The 17,776-nt window shown below is 49.5% G+C and overlaps 1 protein-coding gene across 4 annotated transcripts in view; it reads left to right on the top strand.

The window, feature by feature from the left end:
- Nucleotides 1-537: 537 nt before the first annotated feature.
- The window catches only part of GRIP2 (glutamate receptor interacting protein 2), a 41,522-nt gene continuing 24,283 nt past the window's right edge, over nt 538-17,776 (top strand). For 2 of the 4 annotated variants that reach the window (XM_039837364.1, XM_039837362.1), the window contains exons 1-7: nt 538-643; nt 12,865-12,945; nt 13,216-13,351; nt 14,206-14,351; nt 15,053-15,139; nt 15,767-15,842; nt 17,031-17,176. In XM_039837364.1, the coding sequence (XP_039693298.1) occupies nt 604-643; nt 12,865-12,945; nt 13,216-13,351; nt 14,206-14,351; nt 15,053-15,139; nt 15,767-15,842; nt 17,031-17,176 (712 nt within the window). In that variant the 5' untranslated portion in view covers nt 538-603. Of the gene's footprint in view, nt 644-12,864; nt 12,946-13,215; nt 13,352-14,205; nt 14,352-15,052; nt 15,140-15,766; nt 15,843-16,970; nt 17,177-17,776 lie in introns of all 4 variants that reach the window. The other 2 variants (XM_039837363.1, XM_039837361.1) reach the window with 1 other exon arrangement.

Raw genomic sequence — 17,776 nt, 5'->3', positions numbered from 1 at the left:
TCCCCAAACTCCACCTTACAGAAAAGGAAACTGAGGCCTGGTGGAGGTAGTTGCATCCACCTAGTATGTTAGTGGAAGGGCCCCGGGGGGCTCCAAGCCCAAGAGCCTCTAACCTGAGACCCATAGACATGCCCTGGCATCAACCATTGGCTGAGTTTTATCTGATTTACATTTTTAGATTCTGTTGGAATTGACTCTACTTAAAAAAAAAGTTCATAAGGCACTGTTCCCCTTCTCTGGATGGAAAAACTGAGGCCTGGGATGGGCAATCACTTGCCAGAGTCTCAGGGCAAGTTAGAACTGAACCGCACCTAAGATCTATCTGGCTGGGGGCCCTGGGAGAGGCCTAGGCGTGCCATTTTCAAAGTTCTCCTTCCCAGGCTGTGGGTGTGGGGGATGCTGAACCCCATCCAGAAGTCAGCCATGACAACAGCCGTGTCCCCTTTAAGTAGAGAGCCTCCTGTAGCAGTGGGCGGACTCGGTGCCCAGCCAGTGGGAGCTGTGAGCTTCCCTCCCACAGCCCCTCCCTGGGGAGAGTGAGGGAGGGACCAAGCAGCGTGGTTCCTGAGGGAGCTGGTGGTCAGCAGGGAGACAATAGCAGACATGCTGTGTGGGCTCAGCCGGGAGACCCCTGGAGAGGCCGGTAAGTCATGGGAGACCTGTGGGCAGAGTGATGGGGCTGAACTCTCTGATCTCTCTGGAACTGCTGCCCTGAGGAGGGACTGGGATGGTTAAGACTGGGACTGCCACTCCCCCGAGACCCAGGGCTTGGAGAGAATGCAGGGGGTGGGACACCTGGCCAGGGTGGGCAGGTGACAGAGCTGTCTGTTTGACCCTGGCTGCTGTCTTGCAGCCGGGGGCTGAATCCTTTGGGCTGCCCTGAACATCAGGGGCAGCAGGCTCTGGAGTTCCAGAAGTCAGCGCTCAGCCCCACAGAGGTACCTCAGGTAGGGCATTCACCTCCACATGAGCTGCTCGGAGTGAGCTCCCTACCTAGAAGGATGAGAGCAAAGGCAAGGTCAGGTGATTTGGAGGGAGCTCCTGGACCTTGAGACAAGAGGCAGAGGCCCTGCCTGAGAGTCCGATTGGTGAGTCCTTGGGGTCTGGTGGGTGAGTCCTAGGGCTTTAGAAATTCACTGGGACCGGGTCACATAGCTGCCACGATCCTGGGTGTGCCTGGGGCTGAACCTTGGGGAGGGGCTGCATCCATTCATCTGTCCGTCTGTCTCTCCAACCCTCAGTCTGCTGGGCGGTGCCTTTCTTCCCCGCTACCCCCAACAGGAAGCTTGTCAGGAGGCAGGACCAGGTCATCTTCCACTCAGTGCTCCAGGGCCGCCCCTGTCAATCCCTTCCCACATGTGACACACTCTTGACTTTACCTCGTCACAACTCCAAAGGTAGGGACTGTGGTCCCAGTGGACAGGTAAGGAAACGGGCCCAGTAAGGGGCGGTGGTCCACCCAAGGCCCCACAGCTACAATGAAGCGGCTGAGCCGGGATCCGCAGCCACATGATTTTACAGCAGAGCTCCCGCAACCCTGCTTCCGAGGGCCCAGTGAACTTAGGCTGCCACCCATGGCAAGGAGCAGAGGCGGGGTTACCCCCAGGCCCCCAGATAATAATAACATGAACAAAGTGGCTGACAGCTATTGAGATCTTACTCTGTGCCAGGCTCTGTGCATTTTCTCATTTAATCCTCACAGCAAAACTGTGAGCTCAGGACTGTTTATTCTCCCCACTTTACAGTTAGGGAAACTGAGGCATAGAGGTGTTAAGTGACTTGTCCAAGGCTATACATCCGGAAGTGGCAGAGCTGGGATTTGTCCCCATGTAGTCTGCCCCTGCCCACCCGTGGTGACTGCACTATAAATGGAGGCACTGCTTTCCTGGCCTGGGCATATGTGTCTTTTCGACCTAAGGCCCAGGTGAGTGGGGTCACCTCATCCTGCAGTGGTCAGAACCACAAAGGCAGTGCTACCCCAGAGATCTCACCTGGGATACTGCCAGAGAGGTATCATTCCCCTCTTCATGGGCCTTCTGCCTCCACTTGGGCTCCGGCTTCACTATTGCCTGCCTGGGTCTCTGCCCAGGCTTCTCCCTGGCCTCCTGGCTTCCACTTCCTTTCCCTGTGCTGCCTTGGGAGGGAGCTTTCTAAAACTCAAATCTGATCACAGCTCCTCATCTTGGCATTCATGACCTCCCTGGCTTTTTCTCTCTCTGATGACTTACTTGACCTTCACCCTCACCACAGCAGCCCCCACCTAGATTCCTCCCCAGATCACAGAAGCTAATGATCGTACCCACCTCAGTTGGTATCAGAGCTGAGGCTCTTTTTCAGGAAAATCCAAAGATAGAGCTTTAGGCACAGCAGCATCCAGGTGCTCAGTTAACATCTTTAGGACTCAGTCTCTGCTTCTCTTTAGATGAGTATAATTTCCAGGCATACTCTCTCTTCTTGAGGTACCCAGAGGGGCTCTAATACTTTCGAGCCTAAGGTCAACCAGCTCAGATCTCTCTAAGGAAGGACTGTTTCCAACAGTTTCAGCAAATGTCCCAGGGCCTACTCTTGTCTGCCCAGCTTGGATCACATGACCACTCCTGACCAATCACTGGGTCTTTGGCCAGATCTAGTCACACGGCCTCCCCTGGAGCAGGGGGACAAAGACAGCTAACAGGTGGCAACTCCATGCGCCCTCCACATTTTGCAGAGAAGGCTGAGGCCCTGAGAAGTCAGGCCACGGGCAGTGATCCTCAGTGAATGCCGGGCTTGGGGCTGGAGTCTGTGGGACGCACTGCCTAGGGCCCCTTTTCTGTCCCTGAAGGACTCCTGCCTGCACGAGTTCTTTCTCAGGCCCGTACCCTGGCCGTGTCCCGTCTTGCTCCTGGGAGCCTTGTTAACCGCCCTGCCACTAACCCTGCACGCTTGCAGGAAAAGGCGTGACCGGGCTGGGGCACACAGTGGGCTTGAACGCAGATTTTGGCAGGAAGTGTTGTGTGTGTGTTGTGTGTGTTGTGTGTGTCCCCCCACTCTCATCCCCCCACAGTGTATTCACTCCTTTCTCACTCCCAGCCACAAAGTGGTCTTTGTTCCCAGGGCCTGCTAGGCCTGAGTGAGCACTTGCCGTCTAGCCAGGGCTGGGAAGGCTTGGGCAGTGTGTGTGTGTGTGTGTGTGCGCGCGCACGCGCGTGCACGTGTGTGTGTAGCAGGGTGGGGTCCCTTTGCTGTGGCCTGGGCTTCTCACTCCTCTAAGGGAACTCTCACCAAACCACCTGGATCCTTGGGCAGACCTGACCACCTGTTCCACGGGTCGGGCTGTAGCCATGGGGGAACTCTAGACCCCATACCGTGGAGGTTATGGCCTGGAGCCAGGGAGGCCTGGATTTGCATCCTGGCTCTGCCTCTTCCCAAATCTACAGCCATGAGCAACTCACTTCACCTCTTTCATTTCCATTCTCCTAATCTGTGAGAATCGAATTCAGAATTATTTACTGAGCCCTTACTGTGTGCCAGGCTCTCTGTTCTGGACACAGCAGTGAACAGGCAGACAACCCAGCCCCCTGGGAGTTGATATCCTAGGGGAGCAGAGGCAGATAGTAAATAAAATCACAAAGTTAAAAAAAAAAAAATGAGGTCTATTAGATGGTGTTTCATGCTATGAAGGAAAATGAAGCAGGGAAGGAAGGCGATGGAGGTGTTGGAGGTAGGGTGGGTGCAGGTGTAAGTTTAAACAGGCTGACAGAGGAAGACCTCCCTGAGAAGGTGACGCTTCCACAAGTTTCTGAGGGAGATGAGGGAAGGAGTTTGGTGGATGTCTGGGGAAGAACCTTCTGGGCAGAAGGAACTGTGCACTAGAATGGAGCTGGTGAAGGGGAGAGTATTAGGAGGTGAGGTCGGGGAGGCTGAGGGACTTAACTGTGGCTAGAGATTTGCTTTTACTCTCAACCAGGTGAATTGAGTCTTTTCACTGCTCCACGTAGCCACTATTAGGAAATAAAATGGTTCCATGGTGACCCAGTTTCGAGGTCGCACTCCCTGATAGGACCAGTTTCGGAGCACAGACCCAGAAGACACAAGGCCAGGGCCTGACTTGAGCCCATCCTACATGATGTTGGGACCCCTATGGCCCTATGGAGGGCCATGTCAGCCCAAGCGTGGCTCCAGGCCCAATGCCAGGGACCCCACACACCTTGTAGAAGGGGGATCGCAAGGCTGGCAATCTATCTGGGGCTCCTGATAGGCCTGATGTGCCCAGCCTGTGGATGTGCGAGCCCTGATGCAGAGCCTCCTGAAGGCTGACACTGCCTTCCTGGGTTCCCCTCCTTTGGGGTCCATTGCCCTCTTGTGAGAAGGAGAGAGCAAAGCCAAGGGTTAAGGATGGGGTCGGTTGGGGGGCCCGAAAAGCCCAGATTCCAGTCATTCCTCTGCAGCTCACCAGCTGAGTGACCTCTCTGGGCCTTGGTCTCCTCATCTGTAAAACGAGGAGCATCAGTAGACTTTCCTCCCATTGCTCCTGAGAGAGTTAAACTCCTTAGTGCATGTATAGTGCTTACAGCACGCCTGGCACAGGGAAGGGCCCCACACCCAGCGCTCCCTTTGCATGTTCTTTTGCTTTTGCAATTCTTGGCACCGAGTGAATCAGGCGTCTACTTTTTAAATCTATTGATATATTTCTTCTTGTTTCCCTTAAAAACATGCCCTGAACAGCATGCCAAGTTGACTTTTCCATGCTTCCCTCCCCATGGGAGGCAGGCTTCTGGGGAGGTTTGTCGGCGGTGAGAATCGGAGCTGTCATTCCAAGGTCAGCCCGGAACTGGCTTCGATGCATCTCTATCCAGCTGTCTGCCCTGGTCCAGCCCATGATGGCCAGAGGGGCATTATTCAGTGAGGCGTACCCAAAAGAGCTGAGGCTGGGCCACAGGCCTTATCCTCGAGAACCCAGGCCTGTCATGGGGTAGGAGGAGACAGGAGGGGTCCACTGGCACTGCCGCTCGTGACCCTCGGCAGTTCCCTTCACCTTCTTGTGCCTCAGTTTCCCCATCAACATGGGGATGATAATGATTCCTGCCATGAAATATTATCATGACCATGAAGTGGTGATAATTTTAAAGTTCGTAGAACGCGGCCTAGGTTCAAATCTTGGCCTTGCTCCTTACTGTGGGAAGTCACTTAACCGCTCTGTGCCACAGTCTCCCTATCTGGAAAATGAGAATAACAATCATACCACCTCAGAAAGTGGTGAGGAGTAAATGAGATCATGCTTATGAAGCACATAGAACTACACCCAGCACTTCATAGGAGTTGTTACCATTATTCATCTAGGAAAACCTTTCTAACGATGTGAGCAAATGAGGCAGGGAGAGAACTACTATGTATCATGGCTTCTACGTACCACAGACTCTCACCAATTCCTCCCATCCACCCATGCGGTGGTCACTGGCACCCCCGCTGTGCAGAGGAGAAGCCTGAAGGTCAGAGAGGAGAAATGATTTGTCCCAGATCCCTTAGCCAGTAACCAGCAGAGTTCAAATCAGAAGCTGAAGTTGGCCTAAGTTCAAAGTTCATCCTTCCTTTTCGACTGAACCAGTAATGCCTTCTGAGGTGAGGCCAACCAAGCCAGGACTGGCCAGTCACTTGGTGGACTGCCGAGGCTGGTTTCTCTGGAGAGTTGCCAATGGGCTACCGTATACTATTGTGATGGTTGGACCCAGGGGCGAGTGGGGGCCCCTTTCTCCCAGTTGGCACACGGGAGTGGGGGGTGGGAGGTGATTGGCTCTGTTGGTGGCCCTCTGTCATGCAGCCACTTCCTGTTCTTCCCATATTGAGTCTCTGGGCATTCATTTTCTCAACCCCCGCCTCCCACATGCTGAATGCTCCCTCCTGAAACCCACAGAACCAGGCTTCAGTCAAGGCTGAGTCTATAGCCCTGCCCAGCACCCCTACCACCTCCCCACTCCTGTACCCATTTCCTGCTTGGGCGGGATCCTGGCAAAGGCAGCCTGGGCAGGGGCTGACTTCCTTTTCCCTTTGTCAAAGCTCAATAGCTCCCTGGGGCCCCAGAGAGATGGCGATAATGAAGGCAAATTAGCAACACTTTCAAGAGAAATGAAATAAAAAACCCACCCACCCACCCTGGGCTCAGCGTGGGGCTGGGGACCAGGTGTACATGTGCTGGGTACAGCATCTCTCCCTCCTGCTCCCCCACTCACCCAGCCCTCATTTGCCGGGATGGCTGGCATCGCTGGCATCACTGCGGAAATGAATTTCCCTCTGAAGCGAGTCCTTACAGGATGGATTGACTGAAGGCAAAAGCTCATAATTGCCCATTGCTGGGAGGAGGAGACAGGAAAAAAGAAACATGCGGATAAAAATATCCCTGTTTTTTATGCATGTTTCCAGCTGAAAATTGGTGGGAAAGATGTTTTTGAAAAGCCTTCATCTCTAAGCATATAATTACCAGGTCCCAGAACAAAAAAGAGGGAGAGCTTGGGAGAGAGTGAGCATTTTCTCTGAGGGAGGGAGATTGAGGCCTGAACCGCCATGGGGATTTCTATAAATAAAATAAGTCCCTCAAATTCTCAAACCTGGGCTGGCTGAAGTCAGCAACGGGGGGATAAACTCCCATTTTACAGGTAGAGAAATAGACTTAAGTCACATAGCCAATGGTAATTCTGGCCCTGCTTTGGTTCTTGATTTAAATGCTGCCTCAATTTCCCACAAACACACACACACCCAAGGATGCTCTTGACAGTGGGATGCTATGTCCCCTCTGAACAGGCATCGGCAAACATTGAAGCATTCCTTATGGATGACTTTCTGAATATAGCAGTGGGTCTTAGAAGTCCAGGAGTTTTGTATCCTGCAAGTCACTTATTCAGAGTGGCCTAAATGACCTCCAAGAAAAGTCTTCAAGGTCACACCCTAAAATGCGCAAGCCTTCCCTAGAAAAGAGTCTCTCAAGTCCTCACTTATTGCCCACTGACTCTTTGTTTGCACACAGTTGTACGAATCCTGGTTTGCAGAAGACAGTCAGGCCCACCTGACAGCTAGGAAAAGAGATGGCCCAAAGCCTGCAAAAAAATTATAGGAGAGGGTTGAGACCACTCAGTGCTAAGGAAAGCACACCCATGCATCTCAGCTATCCCAAAGGTGTCACTGAAGCCCAATTCAGCACTGAGTAGTTCTCCAGAGCAAGAGCTGAATATTGGGATGAGGAGGGGGTGGGGAGGACAAACTTGGAGGATTCCACAGAGACAGCCCAGGAAATTGGTCCTCGCCTTCGGCAGCCAGCATCCTGCATCCTTTGCTTTAGAATCCTGCATTTGGAGATCCTATTTTCCAATATTTTCTTTTTAATATCAGGGCTCAAAACTCTACTTTGAACCCACAGTTGTTACACTCCACTCTGGGATCCTAACAGCTCTGAATTGGGCCAACTGATCCTCAGCCTCCTCCTCTCCTTAAGACATAATCACCCCCTCTCCCATCCTCAGACTCATAAACCTGGAGCCAGCAAACTTATCTCTGGTCTTCCTAGGGCAACCCGAGAGAGAAGGACTGTTCAGTGGCGGAATCTAATTTTCACAGTATATGACAGATTTTAATTCCAGAATTGCCCACATTAAATACCTGACAAGTTCGCTGTCACACAGTTGATAGAACCCAGTCTTATTAATTTTATTAGTCTAGGAACATCTTGTTGATTCTAAATGAAGTGTGAATTAGAGAACCATAATGGGAAGTGTTATACTTAATGAGGTGTTGCCTAAATTGTTGGTGGCTGATGTGAATAGGAGCCTGGGGAAAAGGGGTGAGCAGAGCTGCTAGGGGCCCAACTCCAGGGGCCCTAGAAATGATTCTGGGTTTAACTGCTTTTTGATTTATTTATCACCTTCTCGCAAGCAAAGGGAGCCTAGCCCTGGTCTAACAGAGTGGAGTGATGGGGGAGTGGGGATGGTTTCTCAGTGGTTAGAGCTGCAGGTGATGAGGTACTTAGGCTTCCTTAGACCCAGGCGGAGCCCTGCCCCTGACTCAGCCTGAGCCCCAACCTTGACTTTAGAGCAGTGATTCTCAATGGGGGGGCAATATTGCTCCCCTAGGAGACATTTGGCAATATTTTGAGTTATTTCGGGTTGTCACGACTGGGATGAGGGTGCTACTGGCATCTGGTGCTTAGAAGGCAGGAATACTGCTAAGTAGCCTACAGTGCAGAAGAAAGCCCCCCCACCACATGGAATTATCCAGCAAAAATGTCAATAGTGCTAAGCCTGAGAAACATGCCATAGACTGAACTCTGTTCCTGGTTCTGACTGAGCCCCTACCCTGGCCCACGTTGGGTCCTGATCTTGACTCAGACTGATCCTACCCCTTGCTGAACCCTCATCTGATCCTCCCTCTCATGAAAGGACCTGACTGGGATGGAATAAGTGGCTTCTGCCCTCTGCCAGGGCGGATTCCTTTCCAGCCCTTCTTTCTCACACCTCCTCTGAGAAGTGAGGAGGGCAGATGGGTCCCGTGAGTTAGGTCTTGCTGTGACCTAGAGGCTGGAAGGCGGAGGGCGGGAGAGGAGTGGCCTTCCCATAGCTGGTGAATGGCTGAGCTAGGTAGGATCTGCTCTCAGGCCTGGCTGAGCCCTGAGCCCATGATCTTAATACTAGGCCAAGCTGGAGCCACAGGGGTGGGGGCAGCAGGAAGGCTATTCTTCAAGGGCAAGCAGAGGACAGGGGATGTGCAGGCTCAGGTGAGGCCTGAGGAAGCAGCAGAAGCCCATGGTATATACCTGGTTCCTGGGAGGAGTACCCCTCTGAGGCGGCATAGAAGAGCCCTCCAGCTTGACGGCTTTTCAGTTGTCCTTGCCCATCTCAGTCCAGTGCTGAGAAAGGAATTGGGGAAGGAATATGAAAAATTAAGCTGGTCGAGGGAGCCTGGAATGCAAGGTGGTATGGGCAAAGGGGCCTGCAGTCTAGTTCTGGCTCTTTGCAGAGGCTGCCTTGGCCAAGGACTTTGTGCTCTGAGCCTCCGTTTTCTCATCTGTCAAAGTGGGTGTGACGGTAGCATCTACTTCCTCCCAGGGTCACTGTGACAAGTGAACGAGATAGAAGGAGATAGTGTAGGTAGTGTACACAGGGCATGGCCGGTGCACAACATGTGAGTCCTTCCCCTCGCCTGTCAGAACATAGAGAATCCAGAACACACACAAATGTGTAAGACAAGGGGATACTGGGCTCTGGTGTTATCACCAGAGCAAGTAGCCTGAAACCTCTAGCTTCAATCTGCTTTGAGATGCACAGATAAACTTACAGAAAGTGTAGAGGATGAGGTAGGAAGGAGATACTGATGGTCGGTATAACCACTTCTCTCAGCTTTGTACTGGAGGTCTGGCCAGTGCTATAAGACGAGTTAAAGAAATAAAGATTATAAAGTTTAGAAAGTAAAAAATAAAGCTGTCATTATTTACAGGTGACAGAAAATTCAAAAGTATCTGCAGATAAACTATTAGAATTAATTTGCGCATTTTAAAGGTCAGAATATAAAATCAATTGTATTATTACATATTAGCAATAAATAATTAGAAAATGAAATTTGAAAAACAATTGCATTTGTGATAGCATTAAAACACTGCCGATATCTGGGAATACATTTAATGAGAAAGGTGCAAGACCTTTACCCAGGAAAGTACACAGTGTTCTTGGGAAAAATTAAATAAGACAAAAATAAATGGAGGAATGCACTATGTTTATTGATTGGAAGACTCAAGATGGTAAAGATGTTCGTTTTCCACAAACTGATCTACAAATCCAATGCATTTGCAGTCAAAAAATGAAAAGAAAATGAAAACCAGCAGGATGAGGGTGCACTGATGCTAAGGCTTCCCTATTGGGGTGGCAGCAGGAGTGGGAGTGTTTGCTGGTCTAGTAACCAAGGTCCTGGGTTTCAGTAGCTTAGAGATATAGGAGAGGCTGCCTTCTACCTGCCCTAGTTAGAATTGACACCCCAGCATAAAGCCAAGACTTTTAAAAAGATGTACCCTCAGTGAAATGAGGGACTTGGAAAATATCTACCTATCTACCAGGAAGATAAAACAAAAACTTCTCTGTCTCAGCTTTGAGAATTGTGTTCCGAAGTGTGCCCCTTATTTCTGTTGAAGGTTATAATTTACACTATCCCCATGGTTCTAGAGTCTTGGTGCCCAGAACTTAATGTAAACATTGGTGTCAGGATAATGATGCCTTGGCAGGCACTCAGGGGAAGAAATTACAAATTCTCTCTTAGACATTGGAGGGACCTACCCTCAACCAGGCTGAATAAGATTCCCACAGATAAAATTCCACTAAGATGAGCTCACAATCCAACAATTACCAAATACACAAGAAACAATCCACCATGAGGGAGCATCATCACACAGCCCAGACAGCAGAAATACCTCTCAAGAATGTGAGATAATAATAGACTAATAGATGAATGTTGAAAGATTTAAAATTATTAGAGACACATAAGGAATAATAGAAAAGGAAAGAACAAGCAGATAAGCAAAAGAACAAAATGGAGCTTTCAAAAACCACAAAATGTACTTCTTAAAATTAAAAACTCATTGGAATTGGGAAGATTTGAATATGGAGTGCGTATTAAATTAATAATTAAGAAATTCTTTTAATTTCGTAAGGTGTGATAATAATATTGCTATGTAAGAAATATATTCTTATTTTTCAATGCATACTGGAATATTTAGAGGTGTAATTTCATTATGTCTAGGCTTTGTTTTAAAATATTTCAGCATAGATAAAAGTAAATGTAGTAAACACTACAGAGTGTTAATAATTGTTCAGACTAGATGTTGGGTAAATACAATTCATTATTACTCAAACCTCAATGTGACACAGAATCACCTAGTGGGCTTTTCAAAACACAAATTATTACATCTGACAAAGGATTTGTATCCAGAATATATAAAAATTTAAAAACAAGAAATCAACGTGGTTTTAAAAATGGGCAAAAGATTTGGACAGATACTTCGCCAAAGAAGATATATATGAATGGCAAATAAAGAAAAGTGCTCAACATCATTTGTCATTCGGCAAATGTGAATTAAAACCACAATAAGATACCTCTACCCGTCTATCAGAATGACTAAAATTAAACAAATAAAATCCTAACTGACAATGCCAAGTGCTAGTGAGAATGTGAAGCAGCTGGAACCCTCTCACATCACTGGTGGGCATACAAAATAGTGCAGCCACTTTGAAACAGAGTTTGGCAGTTTCTTACAAAATTAACCTCATCCTTACCGTGTGACCCAAAGTCTCATTCCTGGGTATTAACCCAAGTGGAATGGAAACTTATGTCCAAACAAAAGCCTGTATGCAAACATTTATTATGGCTTCATTTAAAGTCATCCCAAACTGGAAATGATGGAAATGTCTTTCAACAGGTGAACGGCTAAACCAACTGGTATATCCACACAATGAGACATCATTTGATGATGAAAAGGAACAGACTATTGATGCGCTCAACAAAATGCATGAGTCTCAAAAGATAATGCTAAATGAAAGAAGCTAGCCTCCAAAGACGACATACCACATGAATGCATTTATATGACATCCTAGGGAAGGCAAAATTATATGGAGAGAAAACAGATCAGGGCTTGTCAGGGGCTGAGAGTGGGGAAGGGATTAGATAGGGGAGCAAGGGAGAATTTGGGGGAGCAATGGAAATATTCTAAAACGTGATCGCAGTGGCTGTTAAGACACATTTCCCCAAACCCAAAGAAATACACACCAGAAAGAATTAATTTTCGTGTATATAAATTTTTTAAAGTGGAGAAAAATTTTAGGTTTAATATACTAACATGCACACATACAGATTGCTAAACTTCACTTCCCAAGTTTTTGACTTGGTAGGTCCTGGGTGGAGCCCAAGAATTTACATTTCTGACAAGTTCCCAAGTGATGCAAGTATTGTTAATTTGGAAACCGCACTTTTTGAGAACCTCTGCCTAATATGATTCTATTACTTTCTTGATATTTGAAATGTATGAAAATTTTCATAATACGTTAAAAAACCAAAATGATAGATTTCATTGGAGATTAGACACATCCTAGAGAAATAAAGAATAGGAAATGTGACTGGTGGGCAATTGGTCATGGGGGATAAAGTGGAAAATCCCAAAGTACATCTATTAATCATTTTAAAAGAGAGATGAAGGAAACAATACTTGAAAAAATAATGGGAGAGCCTTTTCTAGAATCAAAGTTAAAGGTGACAGGCTTACCTTGGGCTCCCTAGGATATGGCTAGTACACTATAAGGTACAGTTCTCACCAAGAAGCATTAATCAGGTCCACTCAAGATTGAACTTGCTCATGGTCAGTACTGTCTCACATGTGCTGTGATTTCTGCATGTGACAGAGTTCCCTGTCTAAGCAGGTGTGCAAGCACAGCTCCTGGTGGTGGGGTCAGTCAATGCAGGTTCTAATCCAAATTGTCTGACTTCCCAGCTGTGCGCCTGTGGACATGAGTTGTCCCTCTCTGGGCCTCAACTTCCTTATTTGTACAGTGGAATAATGTCATTCATGATAATAATATCATCCGTGGGGCTGTGGAGATGGTCCAACACAGAACAGCTATGAGGTTCCCAGTAAGTAGTGAGTGTTCAGAAGGGTGTTATTCAGCCCCAAGGGCAAAGACGGAGCCTCCCTTGGGAGAAGCCACAAAGATCCTCCAGCAGACTCAGGTGAAGACGATAGCGGGGAGGAATCCCTCTTATACGCCACCTCCACGAAGCGGAAGGTTCCCAAAGCAGAAGGGGTTCGCTTGAATGGAGATGAAAATGACACTCAGAGACTTTTCTCTCTCTCTCTCTTGCCTGCAGACGATGGACCTTACTCCAAAGGAGGCAAGGACGCAGGAGGAGCCGACGTAGCCCTGGCGTGCCGCAGACAGAGCATTCCGGGTAACGAACCCCCTCTCCTTCCTCTTTCTCTGTCCTGGAGGCACAGAGAGCTTTGGGTGGGGTTCAGACAGCATTGGCTCTGCTGCTAACTTGCTCTGTGACTTTAGGCCAACCACTTAACCTCTCTGATTCTCCTCTGTAAAAAGGAGATGATCTCACCCAGCATAAGGCAACTAAGTGCCCTGATTACCAAGTGTTAGCCTCACTTGTCTTGGAGCTGGGGGCCCAGAATTGCCCCAATGTGCCCCCTCACCCCCAATCTGTTGGCAGAGGAGTTCCGAGGGGTCACCGTGGTGGAGCTGATCAAGAAAGAAGGCAGCACTCTGGGCCTTACCATCTCAGGTGGCACGGACAAAGATGGGAAGCCCAGAGTCTCCAATCTGAGGCCTGGGGGGCTCGCGGCCAGGTGAGAAGTGGGCTTGGTGGGGGCAGCAGGAATGGGCCGGAGCCAGTAGAAAATGTATTCGGGCTTTAGGCAAAGCAACCAGGCAGTTGTTTCCAGGAGCACCTATGGAAGGAAGGCCTACAGTGGGGGCTATCATTCTAGGCCCCGGCTTCTTCTCTGTCCCTTTAAACCTGGGCCTAACTTGGCCACAGTGCCGCCATCTTGCCAGGCCCTCCAGGCCTTTGCCTGTGCAGTTTCCTCTGCCTGGAAGTCCCATTCCCCATGACATCTTCCTGGCAGACTCCTATCCATCCTTCCATACTGCCTCTGGGAAGCCTGCCAACCCCAGGCTGGGGCAGCTGCTCTGCTCACACAGACCTGCATGCCGTTTCTGCACACGTTGCTCTGGATTCACCTATCGTCTTACCTCTGTGGCTCCCTTGGACCACAAGTTCCATGAAACATGGGAGTTAGCCTCTCTGGGTCTGCATGGGTCCGGCACTTAGCAGTGAAACAGAACAAAAGATTAGCAGTGAAAATCCAGGGAGGCAAAGACCTGGCCACTCTGCAAGCTCCTCTGGAGCTGGTTAGAGCTATGAGGGTGACACCTCAGCTGGAGGAAAAGCAGGCAGACCAGCATCAATGGGGAATGCCAGGCCTGGGTGTTAGACAGGTCTAGGTTAAAATCTACACTCTCCTACTTACTCACCGCATGACCCTGGACATTGTATGACCTCTGAGCCTAAATTCCCCACCTGTAAAATGGGGATCCAGAGATCATAAAGATTCAAGGCGAGGGACGGGGGTTGGGGGGGCAGTGGATGTGAATGCTGGCACCTGTCACCATGTGTGTGCTCTGGCCTCCTCGTTCCCAGGAGTGACCTGCTGAATGTGGGTGACTATATTCGGTCAGTGAATGGTATCCATTTGACCAGACTTCGCCATGATGAGATCATCACCCTGCTCAAGAATGTGGGCGAACGTGTGGTGCTGGAGGTGGAGTATGAGCTGCCCCCGCCCGGTGGGTGCCCTTGGACAGGGAACTTTCTCCACTGCCTTGGTTGTGGGTGTACACAGCTCCCTCCCCACCAGGGCTTAGGTGATGGGGATCATGCCAGATGGGGTAGGTGGGATCTGGAGACTGGCAACAAACATCCATGTCTCACCTAGGGGCTTTGCCTATGACTACAGTATGCTGTTCACCAGGAGGTGGCAGCGCCCTGTTTATAACCCATGATCATTTTGCATAGTTAGTTTCCAGAAGTTTTTCCTTTAAGGGGGAAAATTTTGGGAACACTGGCTGAATAAATTGCTCCCTGCTCTACCACTGCCCCTACCCTACCATCCTGCACTGAGTACAGTGGCCTAGGGTTTAGCCTAGCTGTGAATTGTTAAAGTTGGTCTAAAGTCTTGAAATTGGATAATTGTCTGGAATTCAACCCTGGCCTAGCTCACCAGCTATGGATTCAAGCCTGAGTTCCGTCATCGTCTCTGTGTGACCTTGGGCAGTCTCTTTCCTCTCTCTAAGTGGTGGACTAAGTGGATATTAGGGGAAAGGGTCCCTCTAAGCCTCACTTGTCCTACCTGTGAAATGGGAAGGAGTTTACTGTCCCTATAATCTCTGTGATTTGTTACCCAACTCTCCTGGAATGAGCTTTGGGGATGTCTGCCAGCTGGGCGATGTGACTGAGAGACTCAAAGGAGTCCTTCATTTCTCTCTAGGCCCTGAGAACAACCCAGGGACCATTTCAAAGACAGTGGATGTCTCCCTCTACAAGGAGGGCAATAGCTTTGGCTTTGTCCTCAGAGGTCAGTATAAGAGTTGCCCTTGGTTCAGGGGCTAGGAAGGTGGCTAATTCTAATCGTGTATGTGTTCTGTTTTGCTTTAATAAATATGTTTTATACATGTATATAAATCTATATATAAATCTTATATAGCATATGTATATATGCTATATACATATATATGTATATATGCTATATATATATATGTGTGCGTGTGGGTTCTTCTGACTTTAAAGAACCCAGGACTATTACGTGTTAAATGGAAAATTGCCAAGCCATGAAGTGTGCATGGTTGAGGCGGGTGAGAGGTAAAAGTACCAGGAAATGATGGTGAAAGCTGCTACCGAAGTTGAGAACACAGTTTGGAGCTAACAACCAGGGCAAAAAGAGATATAGGATGAGATCGAGGAAAAGGAGCGAACCACTTAACAGGGAGTGGACTTTGGTCATTTTCCCAACTTTTTGCCCCAGCGCTGGGTAGGGAGGGGTGAATTTATAGTTGGTATCTCGTACGAGGGCCTGTGACTAGCAAGGACCAAGTCCTCAAATAGATTTGATTAAGGGAGCCTGCTTAGGTGTTGGGTCAGGGCCTCTGGGCATCAGGGAAAGAGTGGGTAGATGATTTTCTGCCTCTTGTTGAACTCTGTCCAGGAGGTGCCCATGAAGATGGCCATAAGTGCCGCCCACTTGTCCTGACCTACGTGCGGCCTGGGGGCCCTGCCGACAGGTGAGCCTGAGCCAGACGAAACATGACAGGCTCGCACAGCGCCGAAGCGCCCCAACTCCTTGTGAAGAAGGCAGAGTGGGGCCATCACGTCCATTCTCCAGATGAGCAAATTGAGAGGTCCAGTGAGGGAACACCATTCGCCCACAGTCACTCAGGGAGTTATTGGTGGAGCCAGAACTAAAGCCCAAAGAGAAAGACCCCAAGTTCTTTCATTCCAACATCCTATAGAGGGGCGGGGGGAGAGCAAGCCTAGCCTTTGCCCTCCCCTTCTGTGGAATGGGTCCAGTACTGCAGCCTCTAAGAGCTGGTGTAGCTATGGCCTTCTGTAATTTAGCCTTCCCTGTCCCAACTGCACTGCCCACTCCGGTCCTGCCTGGGCCAGCCCAGATGTGCCAGGAGGAGAGAATGAGGGGGAGCAACATGTCCAGTTCCCAGCTCTGACCACCCCCCCTCCCCACCCCTCATGGGAGATTCCTGACCATTTTAAGAGAAGTCTGAAACAGCCTTGTCAGAAATCTAAATCCGTCCTGGGATAGGGCCCTGGGACAAGCTATTCATAGAACCTCCCAGAATAGCTTTGGCCACCTGTTAGGTCAGGCATTCCAGGGTGAGGATTTGACCCAAACTGAGGTGAACCCAAGCTCGGGCCCTACCCTGAGGTCCCTGATGAATTGGTTCCCAGGCACATTTGTCACCAGGCCAGAATCACTGCTAAGAAACTAGGGTGGGGACAGGGAGAAGGACTTTCTGTGACGGGCAGCGTGAAGCATCCAGACTGCCCCACCGCGGATGCTGTGTGGCCCAGGCAGGGCTGCTGTCCTCTCCGAGCGACGGTGTTTTCTTCTGTCCCTGGGGCTGGAGGGAAGTGGTGACCTCGAGAGCCATCTCCAGCTCAAATATTCTAGAGTTGAGCTGGGACTGTGAATTTCATAAGCACCAAGTGAGGCAGGAGACATCGGGGCCGACCCGACTCCCACCTTTACATGCCTGCTTCATGTGCCCAGCTGTACACTCATAGTCATTCATTGCTTCACTTATTCATGCTTTCCTTCACTCATCTGTTCTGTCCCTTTCTCCTTCATCCACTCCCCGCTCCTCCTCTGTCTTCTGTGCCCCTGCCTTTCCCAGCGCTATCTGTGCCCAGTGCTCGCGCCGGGCCAGGCTGGCTGACCAGGCCCTTCCCTGCAGGGAGGGCTCCTTGAAGGTGGGTGATAGGCTGCTCAGCGTTGATGGGATCCCGTTGCATGGTGCCAGCCACGCCATTGCCCTGGCCACTCTGCGGCAGTGCAGCCACGAGGCACTCTTCCAAGTGGAGTATGATGTGGCCATTCCAGGTGAGCTGGGAGCCTGAGGGCTAGGATTGGGTAGAAAGAGGCCCAGGGGTAGAGGGAGGGAATAGTGGGCACACATCCACTAGAAAGGCTGTGTGACTTTGGACCAGTAACTTAGCCTCTCTGAGCCTGTCTGGGCAATAAACACTATGCACCAGCCATTGTTTGATGCACTGGGGATCCGGCTGAGGATAGTACAGATGAGATCCCTGTTCTCATGGAGCTGGTGGGGAGAGACAACAGTAAACAGAAAAAAGTCAATTAGCAGCAGTAAACGGAATAAATCAAATATGGAGGGTGTCAGATGGCAGTAAGTGCTGTGAAAAAAAAAAAAATCAAGGACAGAGATAGGAAAGGCTAGGGTGGGCGCCCTTTAATTTGCAGCCATTGAGTGAAAGAAAGGCTATTGGCTGGGCCAGCTGGTATCAGAGGAGGAGCATAGAAGGGATCTGATTCGGGAACTGTGATGGAAGTCAAGTTGGCTTGATTTGCTGTTGTTTGAGCATGGTGGTGGGGCATAGAGCGGAAGGAGCTAGGTTTTGTTTTTGAGCCACTTGGCTTGGTCAGTGGGGGTTCCATTTTCTGAGATGGGGAAGGGTTGTA

This window comes from Pteropus medius, unplaced genomic scaffold (genome assembly GCF_902729225.1).
Source record: "Pteropus medius unplaced genomic scaffold, Ma_sr-lr_union100, whole genome shotgun sequence".
NCBI lineage: Eukaryota > Metazoa > Chordata > Mammalia > Chiroptera > Pteropodidae > Pteropus > Pteropus medius.
Note: the sequence above shows the minus strand (reverse complement) of the source record. Positions and strands in the feature narration are given on the sequence as shown.